This window comes from Macadamia integrifolia, chromosome 9 (genome assembly GCF_013358625.1).
Source record: "Macadamia integrifolia cultivar HAES 741 chromosome 9, SCU_Mint_v3, whole genome shotgun sequence".
Classification (NCBI taxonomy): Eukaryota; Viridiplantae; Streptophyta; class Magnoliopsida; order Proteales; family Proteaceae; genus Macadamia; species Macadamia integrifolia.
This window is the reverse complement of record NC_056565.1, coordinates 12494543-12510703: the sequence shown is the minus strand read 5'-3', so window position 1 is coordinate 12510703 and position 16161 is coordinate 12494543. Positions and strand designations below refer to the sequence as shown.

General features: G+C 42.6%; 1 protein-coding gene across 1 annotated transcript; it reads left to right on the top strand.

Moving 5' to 3' along the window:
* The first annotated feature begins 208 nt into the window (after positions 1-208).
* On the top strand, positions 209-6206 carry LOC122089520 (esterase-like). Its single transcript, XM_042659269.1, has 7 exons — positions 209-404; positions 3611-3805; positions 4453-4618; positions 4714-4718; positions 4752-4921; positions 5473-5746; positions 5833-6206. The coding sequence occupies exons 1-7, from the start codon at positions 209-211 to the stop codon at positions 6099-6101; spliced, it is 1275 nt and encodes a 424-aa protein (XP_042515203.1). The 3' UTR covers positions 6102-6206.
* The last annotated feature ends 9955 nt before the right edge of the window (positions 6207-16161 follow it).

Genomic DNA, 16161 nt, shown 5'->3' with positions numbered 1-16161 from the left:
AAACTGATGAATCCATGACCAGCCTTATGCAATGAGCCAAGTCCCTCTCTGATGAGCTTGCTGCTGCTGGGTCTCCTATAAAACAATCCGACCTCTGTCTTCACATTCTTTGCACTCTTTGCAAAGATTTTCAAGACATTGTTCCGATGCTCCTTGCTCATTTTGAGCCGCTACTGATCTTCTTGGCTTTCTTCTCAGCCACGAGTTCATGAATAAGGCCTCTGCTCGTAACACATTAGAGACCTATCCTCCTGCCTCTATAGACACTCCATTAGCTAACACTGCTCAATGTGATGCCTCTTCCACCTCTTCCAACTCTCAATATGGGAAAGGTGGTCATAGTGGTCGCGGTGGGCGTGGACAAGTTCGTCGTGGTGGCCGTGGTGGCTGCTTTCCACAACCAGGCATGCACATGTGGTGCTCCATCTGCAACCGCACAAACCACAATGCCAACACCTATTATTACTGACCCCCTACCTAACCCGGCTACCCCAACCCTCAACCTTATCTTGGCTTTAATCCAACCCTCGACCAGCGGTTCACTTCACAACCAACCCTCCTCTTCTTCCCACACCCACCTACCCACCATACTATAACCCATTTGCCACTCTGACTTGGTACCCTGATACTGGTGCAACCCATCACGTCACTCCTGATTTTCACTCTCTCACGTCGTATGATGGGTACAATGGTAACGACCAACTTCATGTGGGTAATGGTAAGGGACTCTCTATCAGTAATATTCGTTCCTCATTTCTCCCTTCTCTCTCCCCCTCTCGTTCTTTTAATTTATGTGATGTCTTGCATGTTCCCTCTATCATAAAACCTCTCCTTTTTGTTCAGTGATTTGCTCGCGAAAATAAAGTCTTTTTTTAATTTCACCCTCCTCACTTCTTTGTTAATGATCAGGTAACCAAGAGGATTCTGCTTTCCAGACCGAGTAAGGGGAGTCTCTATACCCTATCTTCTCCGTATTCTTCTCTAGTCGCCAATATCGCTGAGTGCACTTCCATCAATAGTTGGCATCAACGGCTTGGTCACCCTCACTTTGGTCTTCTCAAGTTCATGGTTGGTGCAAATGCCTTGTCGTTTCTCTCCATCAAGCTCAGTTCTGTGTGCCCTCCTTGCCAATTAGGCAAAGCTAGTAGATTGTCATTAGGGTAAACTTTTTCTTATAGTTTGTTTCCTTTAGACTTCGTTCATAGTGATGTATGGGATCCTTCCTCCTCTTTTTCTATTGATGGCCATAGATACTTTGTTATTTTTATTGACGATAATAATCGGTACATTTGGTTTTATCCCCAAAAATTAAAATTTGCTGACTCCTTATAGCATTTGGATGGAAAGGAATGCTAGAAGACATGATGGAATCTTAAAGTCTATGGAGTGCTGCTTTGCCATGATCAGAAGTGAAATCGCATCACAGTCCTTAGTTAACTCAGGGAAGTTGATCTCCCTTTCGGATCACTAAGTGCTTGAAGGCTAGAGTTTTCAGGTGTTTAGGGTAGGCCTAATGAAATTTTTGAAATTTTCTGATGTTGGCCCCCGAGTGGATTATGGAAAGTAAACATAGATTGGTGTTCTATTGGGAATCCAAGTGTCTCTGGAGCTGGAGGTGTATTTTGCAATGATAAAGGGGAGGTGATGGCAAATTTCAGGATTTCCCTTAGAATTCATCCAAACTTTGTGGCAAAATTTATGGCTGTGATTTCAGGGATTGAACATGCTGAAAAATTAGGGGTGCAAAGGCTATGGATTGAATGTGATTTAGTCATAGTGGTTACTTTGGTTCAGAAAAGAAAAGTCCCATGGATCATTCATCAAAGGTGGATAGCTTGTATGAATATTAAACGATATAGGAGTTCTCTCCCCATTAGGAAACTCCATATTCGATTTACATGATGAGAGTCCCTATTTTGGGAAACTATATATATGGGCTGCATATTAGGAATTCCTCATTAGGAAACTCTATATTCGATTTACATGATGAGAGTCTCTATTTTGGGAAACTGTAAATACGGGCTGCATAATAGGAATTCATATGCATTGTATTAGTCAAGCATATCACACGCAGAGAGTATAAATATATTACAAGAGGTTGTCCTAGTCAATTGAAACAGATTTGGAATACAAAAGATTATGATAAGGTAGGATTCTACATGTGAGAGGCTTGACTAATACAAGGGATATGAATTCATAATATGCAGCCTATATATACAGTTTCCCAACATAGGAACTCTCATTATGTAAACAACATATAGAGATTCCTAATGGGGAGAGAACTCCTATATTGGTTAATCATGAGGTTCCTATATCCGGTTGAGTGGGAAATCAGTCACTGCTAGCGAGAGGCTAACTCTATTGCTGACTTTCTTTCCAAGTCTGCTGCACGTTTTGATATCTCTGACCCTGTGACGGCATTGCCGGCTTTGGTCAAGAAGGATCTAAATATGGACGCTTCGGGTCGTCCCAGATATAGGATGACTTAGTGTCTTTTTCCTTTATGATCTATTTGTTGCGTCTCATGTGTGGTTGATGTGGTTGGATCTTCTTTTTCTGCTGATGGAAATGCCGACGGTGGATTACGAGGTCGGCCTCAGTCATCCTATTGGCTGTTTGGCTGTCTCTTTTTGGCTCCATTCAGTTTTTAAATTATTCCATTTTTTTTTTTCTTCTATATTTTATACAAATGATTCTTAGTGAAAATAAATTTAAAACATGTATCGTTTATTTAAATTTTTTTTTCTGTTCCATTTTTTATAACTATCTTAAGCAACAGATAAAATCATATGACCAAGCTATAGGTCAATCCATGGGAAATAAATTCTGAAAATAAACTCTGATACGATTAATAATAGAATAAATTAGATTTACATATTATTTGGCTGGTTATGTATTGAATCAATTTTTAAAAACATAACAAATTTGGAAAAAGATCAGCTTTGGATTCCAAAATGTCCAATCATTCCAGCCCCTATGAATCAAATAAAATATCGATTTTTTTTTGGGGGGTAAAAATCAAAACTCTTTTTAATTAGCACATACCAATTGTGTATTTATTTATTGGTTCGTTCACTAAAAATTGTATTTTTTTTATTGGTGTTATTTGTCCCCTACTACAATATAAAGTATAGTGGAGACATTGGATCCAATGATCATCAGAGTGAAAATAAAGTGAACATGTTATCACTGAATGATTCCTTATTTTCTCTACTAGCTGGTCTCTTAGATCCTCTCCATTCCGGTTATTTTCTTTGGATTTCTTCTCTTGGAATTTTTGAAAACTTTGAAAGAGTTGTAGAAATATAACCAAACACTAAATTTAGTAAATATTCTGTTTAATTTTAGGAATAAAAATAGGAAAATTGTTTCCAAAATCTAATGGAAACTACAGGTATTACTCCATTTAGCACTTTAGCTAGTAAGTAATTCAATACTTATGTTGTCCTCTCTCTCTATATATACTCTGCCAGTTCTCTAAAGTAATATTATCCTCTCTAGTCTCTACTGCTCATCATCTCTTAGTCTCTCAAGATGATGGATTCTTCTCATACCTTTGGTATACTTATTCTGATGACTCCTTTCTATATTGGGTTATTGTCTTCCATAGTGATTTTAAGTGTTCCGGCCTTGGCTTCAAATACAAGTTGCAATTTTCCAGCAATCTTCAACTTTGGGGACTCAAATACTGATACAGGAGCTGATTCTGCTGCCTTCTCTCTTGTCACCCCACCCTATGGGGAGTACTTTTTTCACATGCCTGCTGGAAGACCTTCAGATGGAAGGCTTACCATTGATTTCATGGGTAGAAATTAAACTTTGTTTCATTATTTCCTAGATTTTTTGTTGAGGTGGGGGGAAGGAACTCCACCCTCACTACTTACACCTAGACATAGTTGGGTGTGAACTCAAGCTGTTTCTCTGTGAAAACCCTTTAATATATCAATTCCAGGGCTGATCTGAATCGATCTAGACCTGAATGAACTGGGACTGATCAAGATCCTAATTCAGGTTTTTAAAGCCTACCACACAAACCCTATATCGGTGATACAAAGCCACTGCACTAGAGGTGGAGTGGGGCAAGTCTCTATCCAACCCACCCCATTGCCATTCCTAATATTTGTAGGGAAAACCACAGAATATGTTGCTTTCAAGCCGTTTACGTTGGGAGACTGAAATAGGCCAATGCTATGGGCTATGAAGTAAAGTGGTGTTTGGATAGATCAAATAGTATGAGTTATAGGTAATGGGATTAAGCTTTAAGGAGTACCCCAATTGTACACCCCCCTTCCCCCCTGCCTTTTTCCCATTTCTTTTGAGCTAAAAATCTACAAACAACAAGATGGCTACATGAATCCTATTTTTTCATCGAATCTCTTATTGTTAATGCAAAGACAACAGAACAGTTATTGACTTGATTATTGTTTTTAAAATAATGAATATTTTGATCAGCTGAAAGATTCAGATTACCTAACCTCAGCGCATATCTCGATTCATTGGGAACTAACTTCAGCCATGGTGCTAATTTCGCGGTATCGGGGGCAACAATCAGGCCGTCGGATAGAAGCCGAATTGGGAGAGGACCCAGCCCCTTCTACTTGGATGTGCAAGTCTCCCAGTTCCAACAATTCAAATCCAGATCACATTTAATCAGGAACTGAGGTAATTATTTAATTAGTTAAAATCTCTCTATAGCTATAAATCATTTAGCAGTACTGGTTTATAAAATCCTATTCATCATCTGTTGATAGGTGGAATCTACACAAATTTGTTACCCAAGGAGGAGTTTTTTGGTCAAGCTTTGTACACATTTGATATTGGTCAAAATGATATCGGTTTGGGTTTATTCAGCAACCAATCTTTAGCGAAAATCAAAGCTGACATTCCTGATGTAATTAGCAAGCTCTCCATGAATATTCAGGTAATTAATAATGTTTGAACCATCTTAATAACCAGGTAAATTCATTATTTCCTAGGCAGTAGTGTGGTTGGTGTGTATCACTTGTTGAGGTTCTTAAGTTTTCATTAATCACATTATGGATTTGTATATTATGTTGCAATTGGGCCACCCAGTCGATGAGCAAATGGCTTGTAAACTATATTAGGTTAAACCGAAACCGAATTGTCTAACAAACGGGATTAGATAATGAAATCAAGATCGTTAATTTAATTTTTTTTTTGTCAAATGTCTTTTTTCCTTTTTAATTTTTTAGTGAAATGGATGTAAACTTAACATTGAATGACTTAACTTACTATGTCACCATTTATTGGTTTTAATTAGTTTGTCATCGGTTTAAAAGGGTTCAGTTAGGTTTAAACCATTCAACTAAACGATGTCAATTTTGAAGCCAACATTAGACCACTTCTTAAACGATTTCATGATTTCTGTGTCAATGGCTTGGTTCGGTTTTGATAAATGATTTACAGTTTGATTTTCATACCCTTATGGATGGATGTGGTTCTAATTTGCAGGCAGTGTATGGTTTAGGAGGGAGATCATTCTGGATCCATAACACAGGTCCTATTGGCTGTTTTGCATATATCCTTACAAACTTTCCAGTGTGTAATGCATCTGACATAGATAAAGCTGGTTGTGCAACTCCTTATAATGAGGTATCACAATACTTCAATCAGAAGTTGAAGGAAGCTGTTGTGAAAATAAGAAAGCAACTTCCCTTGGCTGCCATCACATATGTGGACATTTACTCTGTCAAGTACCTCCTTATGAGCCAACCTCAGGACTTTGGTAAGTCATCATCATCTAAAATTTTAGAAAGAGAGAGGGAGAGAGAGAGAGAGAGATGATTGACACATTTGTGATTCTTCTTGCAGGATTTCAGCAACCACTGGTAGCTTGTTGTGGCTTTGGAGGAAAATATAACTTCAGCAATACCGCACGATGTGGGCAGACAGTAGTTGTGGATGGGAAACGAACATTCATAGGATCTTGCGCAAACCCTTCTGTTAGAGTTAACTGGGATGGAAGCCATTTAACTGAGGCAGCTAATAAATTTATTGTCGATAAAATTGTGACTGGAAAATTTTCAGACCCACCAATCTCTTTACAAAATGCATGCAATAGGGATGCATCTTCTGCATAATCAGATTACCCTGGATAGCTAGAGTTTGATCTATCTATTGTTTGTAATCTGTATTGATAATATGTCATGAAATAATAAAGTCTTTTATTTTTACCCTTTAATTAATTCAAGGAAACAAAAACTCTTAAGATATTTATGAAGGAATGAAGTTGACTTTGAGGAAAAAAGATGTTCTTAGTCGTCCATTTGAAACATCGCTGACATATAGCCATTTTTCAGTCGTGGAATTTTAACTTTCATTCCATTTCTGGATCCCTATTTATCAAGGGAGCTTAGGATGCTTCTTCTAGTTTAGTTTCAAGCTCTAGACCAACACTTTCTGTGATTTACCTCCGCAAGACAATGCGTTAACTTACAAGCAATCGATTCAAGAAAGGGACTAAATAACCTCCATTGTTGAAGAAAGTCCCAAGGAATAGATTTCCTAAGGACAACCTCCGCCACTGTCGGTGAATCACATTCCACCCACAGCCTCTCCTCTCCCATCTCCTTTACATACTTCAGACCAATAAATGGGGAGGAGAATTCCACTTTATAGTTAGTCATATTTCCAAGCGGGATAGCATAACTAAATAAAACCAATCCAGAGCAATTACGAACCACTCCACCAACCTCTAACAAACCTGGATTTCTCAAGAAACAACCATCTATATTCAACTTGACTAGTCCAACAATAGGTCTAGTCCACTTCAGCTCTTCAATTGCGAGAGAAGTAGAGGTAAATTTTACCTTAAAATCCAGGCTTCTAGATAGAAGAAAATCGACAATTGACCATAAGAGAAGTGCCCTCACATGAGATGACTCCCCAATATTACTTAAAGCCGCCTTCAAAATTAGACCAGATGGACACCCATTCTCTCATATCATCTTCAATTTCATTCATAGCAAATATGATATGGAATAAGTAAAAATTCATCCAGCCACGCCTCTTTTGAACGGATTGAGCTTGCCTTGGAGAACCACCATTGAGCTAGCTCAGTGAGAGAACTTGGTTGAGGCCATCTAACATTAAAAATGTGATACCCTACTTTTTAAACCCGGTCTAATTACACGGTTGACCCAGTTTAACTATGCAGGACCCGAACTGGAGAGGGTTAAGGCGGGTTCCTTATAGACCATGATGGCAAGGGTGACTTTGAACACCGGTTGGCCAGACAAGTCCGAGTCAGTGCCAGAGGAGACGGGTGTACCCAAGCCGTGTACATGCACATATCATAAGGCTATGTATGGATAAAGCTGGTATGTAGTCGTATCCTAATGCGCATACGTATAACATACCTTGTGCCGAGAGTCGAACTCCATCAAAAACCCACTTGTTGGCCAATTTTCGGCCCTCAGGTGGGCGGTCACAGGTGGGCGCATCCGCCCACCTGAGTGACCCACCCATGTGCTACTAATGGTTTTTAGAAAGTATAAATAGCATTATTTGTGTTTTTCTATATTTCATTTATTACACTGAAAAAGTGGGTGAAAAGATTTAAGAGGAGAGAGAAAAGAAGAGAGAAGAGAGAAAAGAGAACGAAGAAGAAAGGGGAAGGAAGAGGAAGAAGAAATGGATTTAAGTGGCGCCAAGGTTTGATCTTCCCATTCCGATGCCGGGAGAGCGACCCCCAACACGAGATCTACGTTTAGAGGTGAGCAAAGGCTATGTTCCCTAAACTTTCACCATACCCAAGTAAAACCCTTGATTTGGGTAGAGTTCCTTGAGGTCTTGTAAATCCCCCTTGAGATGATGAATCTAAGGTTTAATAGATGGTCTATGTGTTCATTTTGAAGGATTTGAAGAAGTGTTTACAAGGTTGGAGAAGCATTGGTGATTTGAAGTGATTTTGGAGTTTTGAAGGAGTTCTTGAGCAAAGAAGGTAAGATGGCTTTTCATTCCTTAAATCTAACCTAGATCTAGGTTAGAATCACCTTATGAGACCTTGAATGTGTGGAAAATTGGATTAAAAAAGTCCCATTTGATTCCCCAAAGGTTGGGGGAAGTTTCAGGGAAAATGGCAGTTTTTCGCTCTCAGGTGGGCTGAGACCGGTGGGCCAAATGGCCCACCTGAGGGCACCCGCTTGAGAGGGCAGGACCTCGGGGCCAACCGGTGGGCCGACTGGTGGGCCAACCTGCCCGTCGATCAAGATCGGTGGGCCCAGACCGGCCGACCGACAGGCCAACCTGCCTGTCGGTCCTAGTCGACATTCGGCCTCCACCGGTGGGCCCAACCGGTGGGCCGATTGGCAAGCCAACCTGCCCATCGGTCAAGACCGGTGGGCTGACCCACCCACCTGTCAAAACTGGTGGGCTGTCTGACCCACCCGAGAGGCTCCCAACGTGATTTTTACGTCCGAATGGACCCAAAACGGACGTGCGACCTTCTTTTAGGATTTTAAACATGATTTAATCATCAAATATTGTTAGTTTTGATCCCTAAGTGGTGAAATACTAACCCCATTCACTTATGATAGGTTCACCAAAACTTACGCTTCTCGCACCGGATCTCACCTGTACTGGGCATGAGTCTTTGTACACTACAAGTAAGTGGGGAGAGGACGTTTGGCATTATCTTAAGGCTTGTATGGCATTCATTAATTGTATCTAGACTAGCCATGTCATCATACAAATTATATGTAGCTTAGCCATCCTCATATTATTATGACATGTGTGATGTGTTTATTTTCTAAATGTCAATGATGATGTGCTTATGTGATAAATGTTGACATCATTGTGCATGATGCATTAACAGACTAGATGCCATAGTCGGCTTGGAAACGAGTGCCTTGGTGGCCCGTGGAATGGGACGCGGTGGCACTATACAATCGTACTATGTCATATAGGAGCATGCGGTTTAGGATTATCATCCTCCCGTGCTACGACCCTTCCCAACAGGGGTTGAGGTGTTGGGTTACCATTTGGGGGAAGCAGTGGTCGCAGTTGTCGGGTCACTGTGGTGGTTAGACATACACCTGGCTGGTCATTAGGACAGTCGGCAACCCCGGTGGTATATTCAAGAGGGCCAATCGTACTGCTTTTAAATTGTTGGAGTCAGCACCTTTATTTTGTGTCATTTACTTTTATGTTGAGAGTCGGTAGTCGCATGCTTTACTTTTCTGAGTACTCACAGTGGGCCTTCTCCGACAGCCCTATGGGCGTATCGCGGGATGGAGTTCGCTGCTCGTACCCGGAGTATACGCGCACTGTGGTTGTAGTAGCACTAAACCAAAGACTTAGTAATGTTGTTTAGGTGGATGTGATTAAAAATGAATTGCATAGCATATAGTGCATATGGTTGTGATTGTTGTGTGGACTGTTGTGTGGTCCTTCTTTTCTTGCCAGGATGTCTTCTCGCAAGGGCAAAGTACCCGCATCCTCTTCCACTCGGTGTAAGACCACCGCTTCCAAACGAAAGAGTGCAGGGACTAGTTCCCCAGCCCCTCGCACAAGGCGACCTGGACCTGCCCCTATTGATCCTTCCGACTACGATGAGGGACTCTTCCGTTGTTCAGAGGTAGCAACCAACTGGCAGGCCTTCCTGAAGAGGTCTGTGATGATGGAGAAGACCGTGGTAGTCGGCGACTTCCACAAGGTTAAGCTTCAGGAGAGATTCGCCACACTGGGTTGGCAGTCTATCCTCAACATAGACCGTCCGTGCTACGAGCAGCTGGTTTGTAGATTCTACTGTAAATTGGAGGTTTCCTACCAGTACGGAGAGTATGCGATAACTAGTATGGTGAAGGGGTGGGCATTCAGCTGACTGTGGACACCCTAGCTAGAATTTGGGACCTCTCTTCAGTTGGGCAGCATTTTTACAGTCCTCCCAGGAGTAAGCCCGTGGGCCCATCCTTGAGTTTGGAGACACAGGACCTTATCTACGAGACCATCTGTGGCAGCAGGGAGCGTCCAGATTCTGAGACGTCATTTTACCCAGAGGTTCGTGTGTTTGCCCGTTTGGTCCAGTTCAACTTGCTCCCCAGAGGAGGTCACCGAAACCAGGTAGGCTTCATGGCAGCCTACTTAGCCTTCTGTATTTACAAGGCCTTAGAGGGAGGTGACGAGCACTTATGCTTGCCTTACGTCATCCTCAAGACCATGGAGCACCATACCTCACACCCCGAGGACGGAGGGTTTCCATATGGTAGGATCCTCACTAGGATTTTTGAGTTCTTTGGGGTGGACCTGAGTGGTGAGGAGGGGAAGACTCCAGCAGATAAGTTTGACAGGGGGAATCTATTGAGGATGGGTCTCCACAATCTCATGGATGTACCTCAGAGAGCAGGGGCTCAGAGAGGTAGGGATAGGAGGGCTGCCCATAGAGGATGTTCCCATCAGAGAGGTAGGGATAGGAGGGCTGCCCATAAGGAGGATGTTCCCATGGAGGAGGAGACTAGTGAGGAGGATGAGGACTATGTTCCTCAGTGTGAGAAGGAGGATTTTTTGGATGAGGATATCCTCAAGGAGGAGCCTCTTAAGTCGAGGGGTGCTGATCCTGGCTTCACGAGGGCTGCGAGCCCACAGCATAGAGCCTCACCACTTGGGAGTGGTTCCTTTGATTTTGAGGGCATGATGACTACCATGAGGGCCTTGAAGGAAGGGCAAGATCAGCTGCTAAGAAGACTAGATGAGAGTGCTTCTAGAGAGGAAAGCATCCTAGAGAGGCAGGCTACCTTAGAGAGTTCCTTCCTCAGATTAGGCGAGCACTTGGATACAACAGCCAACGCCATTTCAACGGATTTTTCCCGACTTAGGAGGGACGTACAACTGGTGAACTCGAGGTTTGACTACTATGACCTTCGACTCAACGTTAGCTCGAGACTTAGGAGCGACGGAGTGATAATATTGGACGATGACGATGATCTCTGAGGACCTAGCTCACCCGTCTACATCAGCTTCTCACTTGTTTTCATGTTGTTGATTATGTATTTCTTACTTTTCTCATTCCTTTGTACTTTTTCTGTAACTGGTCTTACTTGTGGGGTGGTATCTTTTGTTGGTGGCTTGTGCTAGTTGTGGTGTCATTTGTTATTTATGCTTATTGCTATATATATATGTTGTTTATCACGTATTTATGTGTGAAAAAAATTATTATGAAATTTCGTTAAATTCGTACTCAATGGGTTATAACATCAAATGACTAATCTCTTATTTATTTTAAGTAGCTTTCTCTCATGTACGCCATGCATGCAATAACTAAATGCAACCATTTTTTTTTAATTCTTTAAAGCTTTTTCATCTACCTAATCCCATCTCCTATTATCGATTCTATGGCGTCTATATGGTATACTGTGAGTGGAATAGAGCATCACGCTCTGATACCACCGCTGTCACACCCCATTCACATAGAATCGGACCGATGATCGGGTTAACTCCGGTTAACCCAAACCTGCCAGGATCATTTGATACAGTACCCAATCACAGTATACACACAACTAAGATAATGTTCAACAGTTCAACGAAAGACTTAATTTACCTGTAAATATCCCCAATATACTTGATACCCAAATTGTAGTACATAGATAAATACATGTGGGCCCATAGGAATGATATTTACACAAAAGAAATGACAATTCATGTATCAAGTATACAAAAGGGGTCATCAAAAGAATCAAAAAGTAACCCTGTATGAAGTCCCTACTGTGGTCCCACAGCACAGCCCTCGCACGTGCAGTCCGTGTCGTGCTCATATTCCTCGGGGACCCACCAATCCTCTTCGAGAAATTCAACTGTGGGGTCCGACCCTTGATCTTCAGGCTGGTGACCTACAAAATCATCTAAAAGAGGTGTACACGTGGGATGAGCTCACTAGCTCAGTAAGTGAAAAAAAGGACCACACAACAATCACAACCATATGCACTATATGCTATGCAATTCATTTTTAATCACATCAACCTAAACAACATTACTAAGTCTTTGGTTTAGTGCTACTACAACCACAGTGCGCGTATACTCCGGGTACGAGCCGCGAACTCCATCCCGCGATACGCCCATAGGGCTGTCGGAGAAGGCCCACCGTGAGTACTCAGAAAAGTAAAGCATGCGACTACCAGCTCTCAATATAAAAGTAAATGACAGAAAATAAAGGTGCTGACTCCAGCAATTTAAAAGCAGTACGATTGGCCCTCTTGAATATACCACCGGGGTTACCGACTGTCCTAATGACCAGCTGGGCGTATGTCTAACCACCACAGTGACACGACAACCGCGACCACTGCTTCCCCCCAAATGGTAACCCAACACCTTAACCCCTGTTGGGAAGGGTTGTAGCATGGGAAGATGATAATCCTAAACCGTATGCTCCTATATGACATAGTACGATTGCATAGTGCCACCGCGTCCCATTCCACGGGCCACCAAGGCACTCGTTTCCAAGCCGACTACGACATCTAGTCTATTAATGCATCATGCATAATGATGTCAACATTCTTCACATAAGCACATCATCATTGACATTTAGAAAATAAACACATCACACATGTCATAATAATATGAGGATGTCTAAGCTACATATAATTTGCATGATGACATGGCTAGTCTAGATACAATTAATGAATGCCAAACAAGCCTTAAGATAAGGCCAAACGTCCTCTCCTCACTTACTTGTAGTGTACAAAGACTCACGCCTGGTACGGGTGAGATCCGGTGCGAGAAGCGTAAGTTTTAGTGAACCTATCATAAGTGAATGGGGTTAGTATTTGACCACTTAGGGGTCAAAAGTAACAAGATTTGATGACAAAATCATGTTTATAATCCTAAAAGAAGGTCATACGTCCGTTTTGGGTCCATTCGGACGTAAAAATCACGTTGGGAGCCTCTCGGGTGGGTCGGACAGCCCACCTGTCACAGCCCACCGGTGGCAACCCGCCGGTTGGGGGAAAAGTCAAAAAAAAAAAAAGGAAAAAAAGGAAAAAAGGTGGGGGTATGATTAATATTACTATAAAAATAGACATATGAAAAATAAAAAAGGGTGTGTGGCTAGCACCATATTATCGAGTGGGACCATCGTACTACTTGTTGAAGCATTAGCACTGTATTTTCGGAATTAAGTTATGGCTAGTTACAAAACATCATACCAATATAATACCCTGTGCGTTGGCATATGATTATGTGCCGATATAAATTCTAAGGTGCTTAACCAATGTGGTGTATGGTATGCTCCAGGTGCAAGGATACAATGGTACATACTAGATCCGGTAGCAATGCATGAGGTACCCTGCGTGGTCTTCGTCCGGTCAGTCAACCACCGAATCCCAGGAGGTTCCTCTCTGTGGGGCAAACCCCACTTCCACAACCTCCAGAGACCATTGGTCAGGGTGTGGCACAAGGGGACCCACCTGTGACTACACTTCCGGACCCTCCACCGGTCATTACTCCGGGGGATGTTGTTACCATAATCCAACAGTCATAGCAGGCTTTCCAGCAACAAATGCTTCAGCAGCAGCAAGCATTTATGGCTGCTATACCGCAACAGCTAGCCCTTTCACAAACGGGTCAACCTCCCCGGATACTTACTCCATAGGACCCGCCTGTAGGGTCTGGTACGGGGCCACAAGTGGGAGGTACACCTCCAATTCTGCCATTCAGTGTTCCTCCGTATATGGTGCCCCCTCCATACCCTTACTATTCGGCATACGCTCCTAATTACCCACCGACGAATAATACGTCAAGGGTAGTGGAGTCATTCAAGAGGAACCTGCCACCTATATTCTCTAAGGTGGGAAGTGATCCTCTGGAGCCGGACCAGTGGATCCAAGAGCTGGAGAAAATATTTGAGGTGATTGAGTGCACTGAGGCACAGAAACTTATTTGTGTGGGGTTGCAACTCAAGAAGGAAGCCAACTCTTGGTGGCAAGCCTCTAAGCCCATATTTTTGGCCGCACATCCGGAACCCACCTGGGAACAGTTCAAGGAGTTGTTCTTGGCCAATCATTACCCATGTAGCTTCAGAGACCGTAAGGAAATGGAATTTATGGCCTTAACTCAAGGAAGTAAGACTATCCTTGAGTATCAGCAGTAGTTTGAAAGCTTGTTCCATTTTGCCCCTTGGCATATGAGGACAGCTGAAGAAAAGGCTGTAAGATTTCTGAACGGCCTAAAAGCATCCATTGGGTCAGTAGTTGAGGTCTTAGATTTGACAGACTATGGCCAGATTGTGCAGAAGGCTAAGACCATGGAAGATAAGCAGAAGGGGGAACAGTCCCTCACACCTGGATTATGGAAAAGAACGAATCCATTTCCGGACATGGGCAATTCCTCCAAGGTATACCATGGGTCGTATAGTTCTGGGCCTACATATAGACAGCCCTATAGGCCATCTGGATACCCTCCTCGACCAGTTGGTGGTTTGGGCTCTACATCTTTGCGCCCAAACACTAGTACGGTAGCTACAGGCCCAAGGCCACCCCGACCTCCTTCTACAGCGGGACAAGTGCAGAGGGGCCCCGCCCCAAATTCAATGCCACAGATTCGTTGCTTTAACTGCCATTCCTATGGGCACTATGCTAAAGACTGTCAGGTCAAACCAGCCTTGCCCTCCAGTCAGCCCTCTACGTACCGACCTCCCTTAACTCGGGGGAATCAACCGTAAGGAAGGATGTATGCCCTATCAGCTGAGGAAGTTGAGGCCAGCACGAAAGTGGTAGCAGGTACATTTTAACTTTTAAGAAATTTCCTTATGTTAAATATTGATGACCTGCTGTACTTATATGCATTGTTACACTAAGTGTCCTACCTATATCTGGCATACCAGCCTATGTCTTATTTGACTCAGGAGCTACACATTTATTCATATCTAGGAGATTTTCTGAGAAACTTGGATGTCACCCAGGACACTAGATTATGGGATGATTGTTAGTATGCCTACTGGTAAAGTTACACAATTGAAGGAGGTGTATGGGCCGTGCCCAGTGGAAATTAGTGGGAAGAAATTAGATGCACAACTCATTAAGTTCAATATGCAAAATTTTGATGTTATACTAGGCATGGATTGGTTGTCGGCTCATCGAACTAATGTGATGTGTGCTGAAAAATTAATTAGGGTGATAGATGATGAAGGAAACGAATGGGTATACCGAGCAGATAAAGTGAAACGGGCTAGAAAGGTCCTCGTCTCCGCTCTTCAAGGGGTAAAGTTGTTGGAAGGCGGCTGTCAGGGTCACTTAGCAGCAGTACTTGATGTCAATGCAAAGGTTACCCCTCTAGAAGAGGTAAAGGTAGTTAAAGAATTCCCCGACGTCTTTCCAAATGATCTGATGCATTTACCGCCTGATAGAGAGTTGGAGTTTGCCATAGACTTGATTCCTGGAGCAGCTCCAGTGTCTAAAGCTCCATATAGGATGGCACCAGCCGAATTGAAGGAGTTACAGATGCAGTTGCAAGAACTATTGGAGAAGGGGTTTATTCACCCAAGTGTTTCACCTTGGGGTGCCCCAGTATTGTTTGTCAAGAAGAAGGATGGCAATTTGCGTATGTGCATTGATTACTGGGAATTGAATAAGCTAACCATTAAGAATCGGAATCCATTGCCACACATTGATGATTTGTTTGACCAACTGCAGAGTGCAAGGGTATTTTCAAAGATAGACCTTCGATCAGGCTACTATCAGCTCAAGATAAAGAGCGGTGACATACCCAAGACAGCATTCAGGACTCGGTATGGTCACTATGAGTTCCTAGTGTTATCTTATGGGTTAACCAATGAACCAGCAGCATTCATGGATTTAATGAATCGAGTGTTTCACGATGTCCTTGATAAATGGGTAATTATTTTTATTGACGACATCTTGATCTACTCTAAGACAGAAGAAGAGCACACTCAACACTTGAGAATGGTGTTACAGAGGTTGAGAGAACAACAATTGTTTACCAAATACAGTAAATGTGAATTTTGGCTCGAACAAGTTGGATTCCTAGGACACATAGTGTCTAAGGCCGGAATCGAGGTGGATCCTGACAAGGTGAAAGCAGTATTAAAATGGCAAAAGCCCTAAGAACGTTACTGAAATTAGAAGTTTCTTGGGTTTGGCTAGATACTACCGGTGCTTCATTGAGAATTTTGCTCGGGTCTCGGCGCCAATG

What these genes read in the sequence shown, in the direction of transcription:
- LOC122089520 (XM_042659269.1), top strand. Translation starts at nt 209, where the DNA reads ATGAATAAGGCCTCTGCTCGTAACACATTAGAGACCTATCCTCCTGCC. An exon ending in GCTTACCATTGATTTCATGG is followed by an intron (nt 3,806 to 4,452) that starts GTAGAAATTAAA and finishes TATTTTGATCAG; the next exon opens with CTGAAAGATTCAGATTACCT. An exon ending in AGCTCTCCATGAATATTCAG is followed by an intron (nt 4,922 to 5,472) that starts GTAATTAATAAT and finishes TCTAATTTGCAG; the next exon opens with GCAGTGTATGGTTTAGGAGG.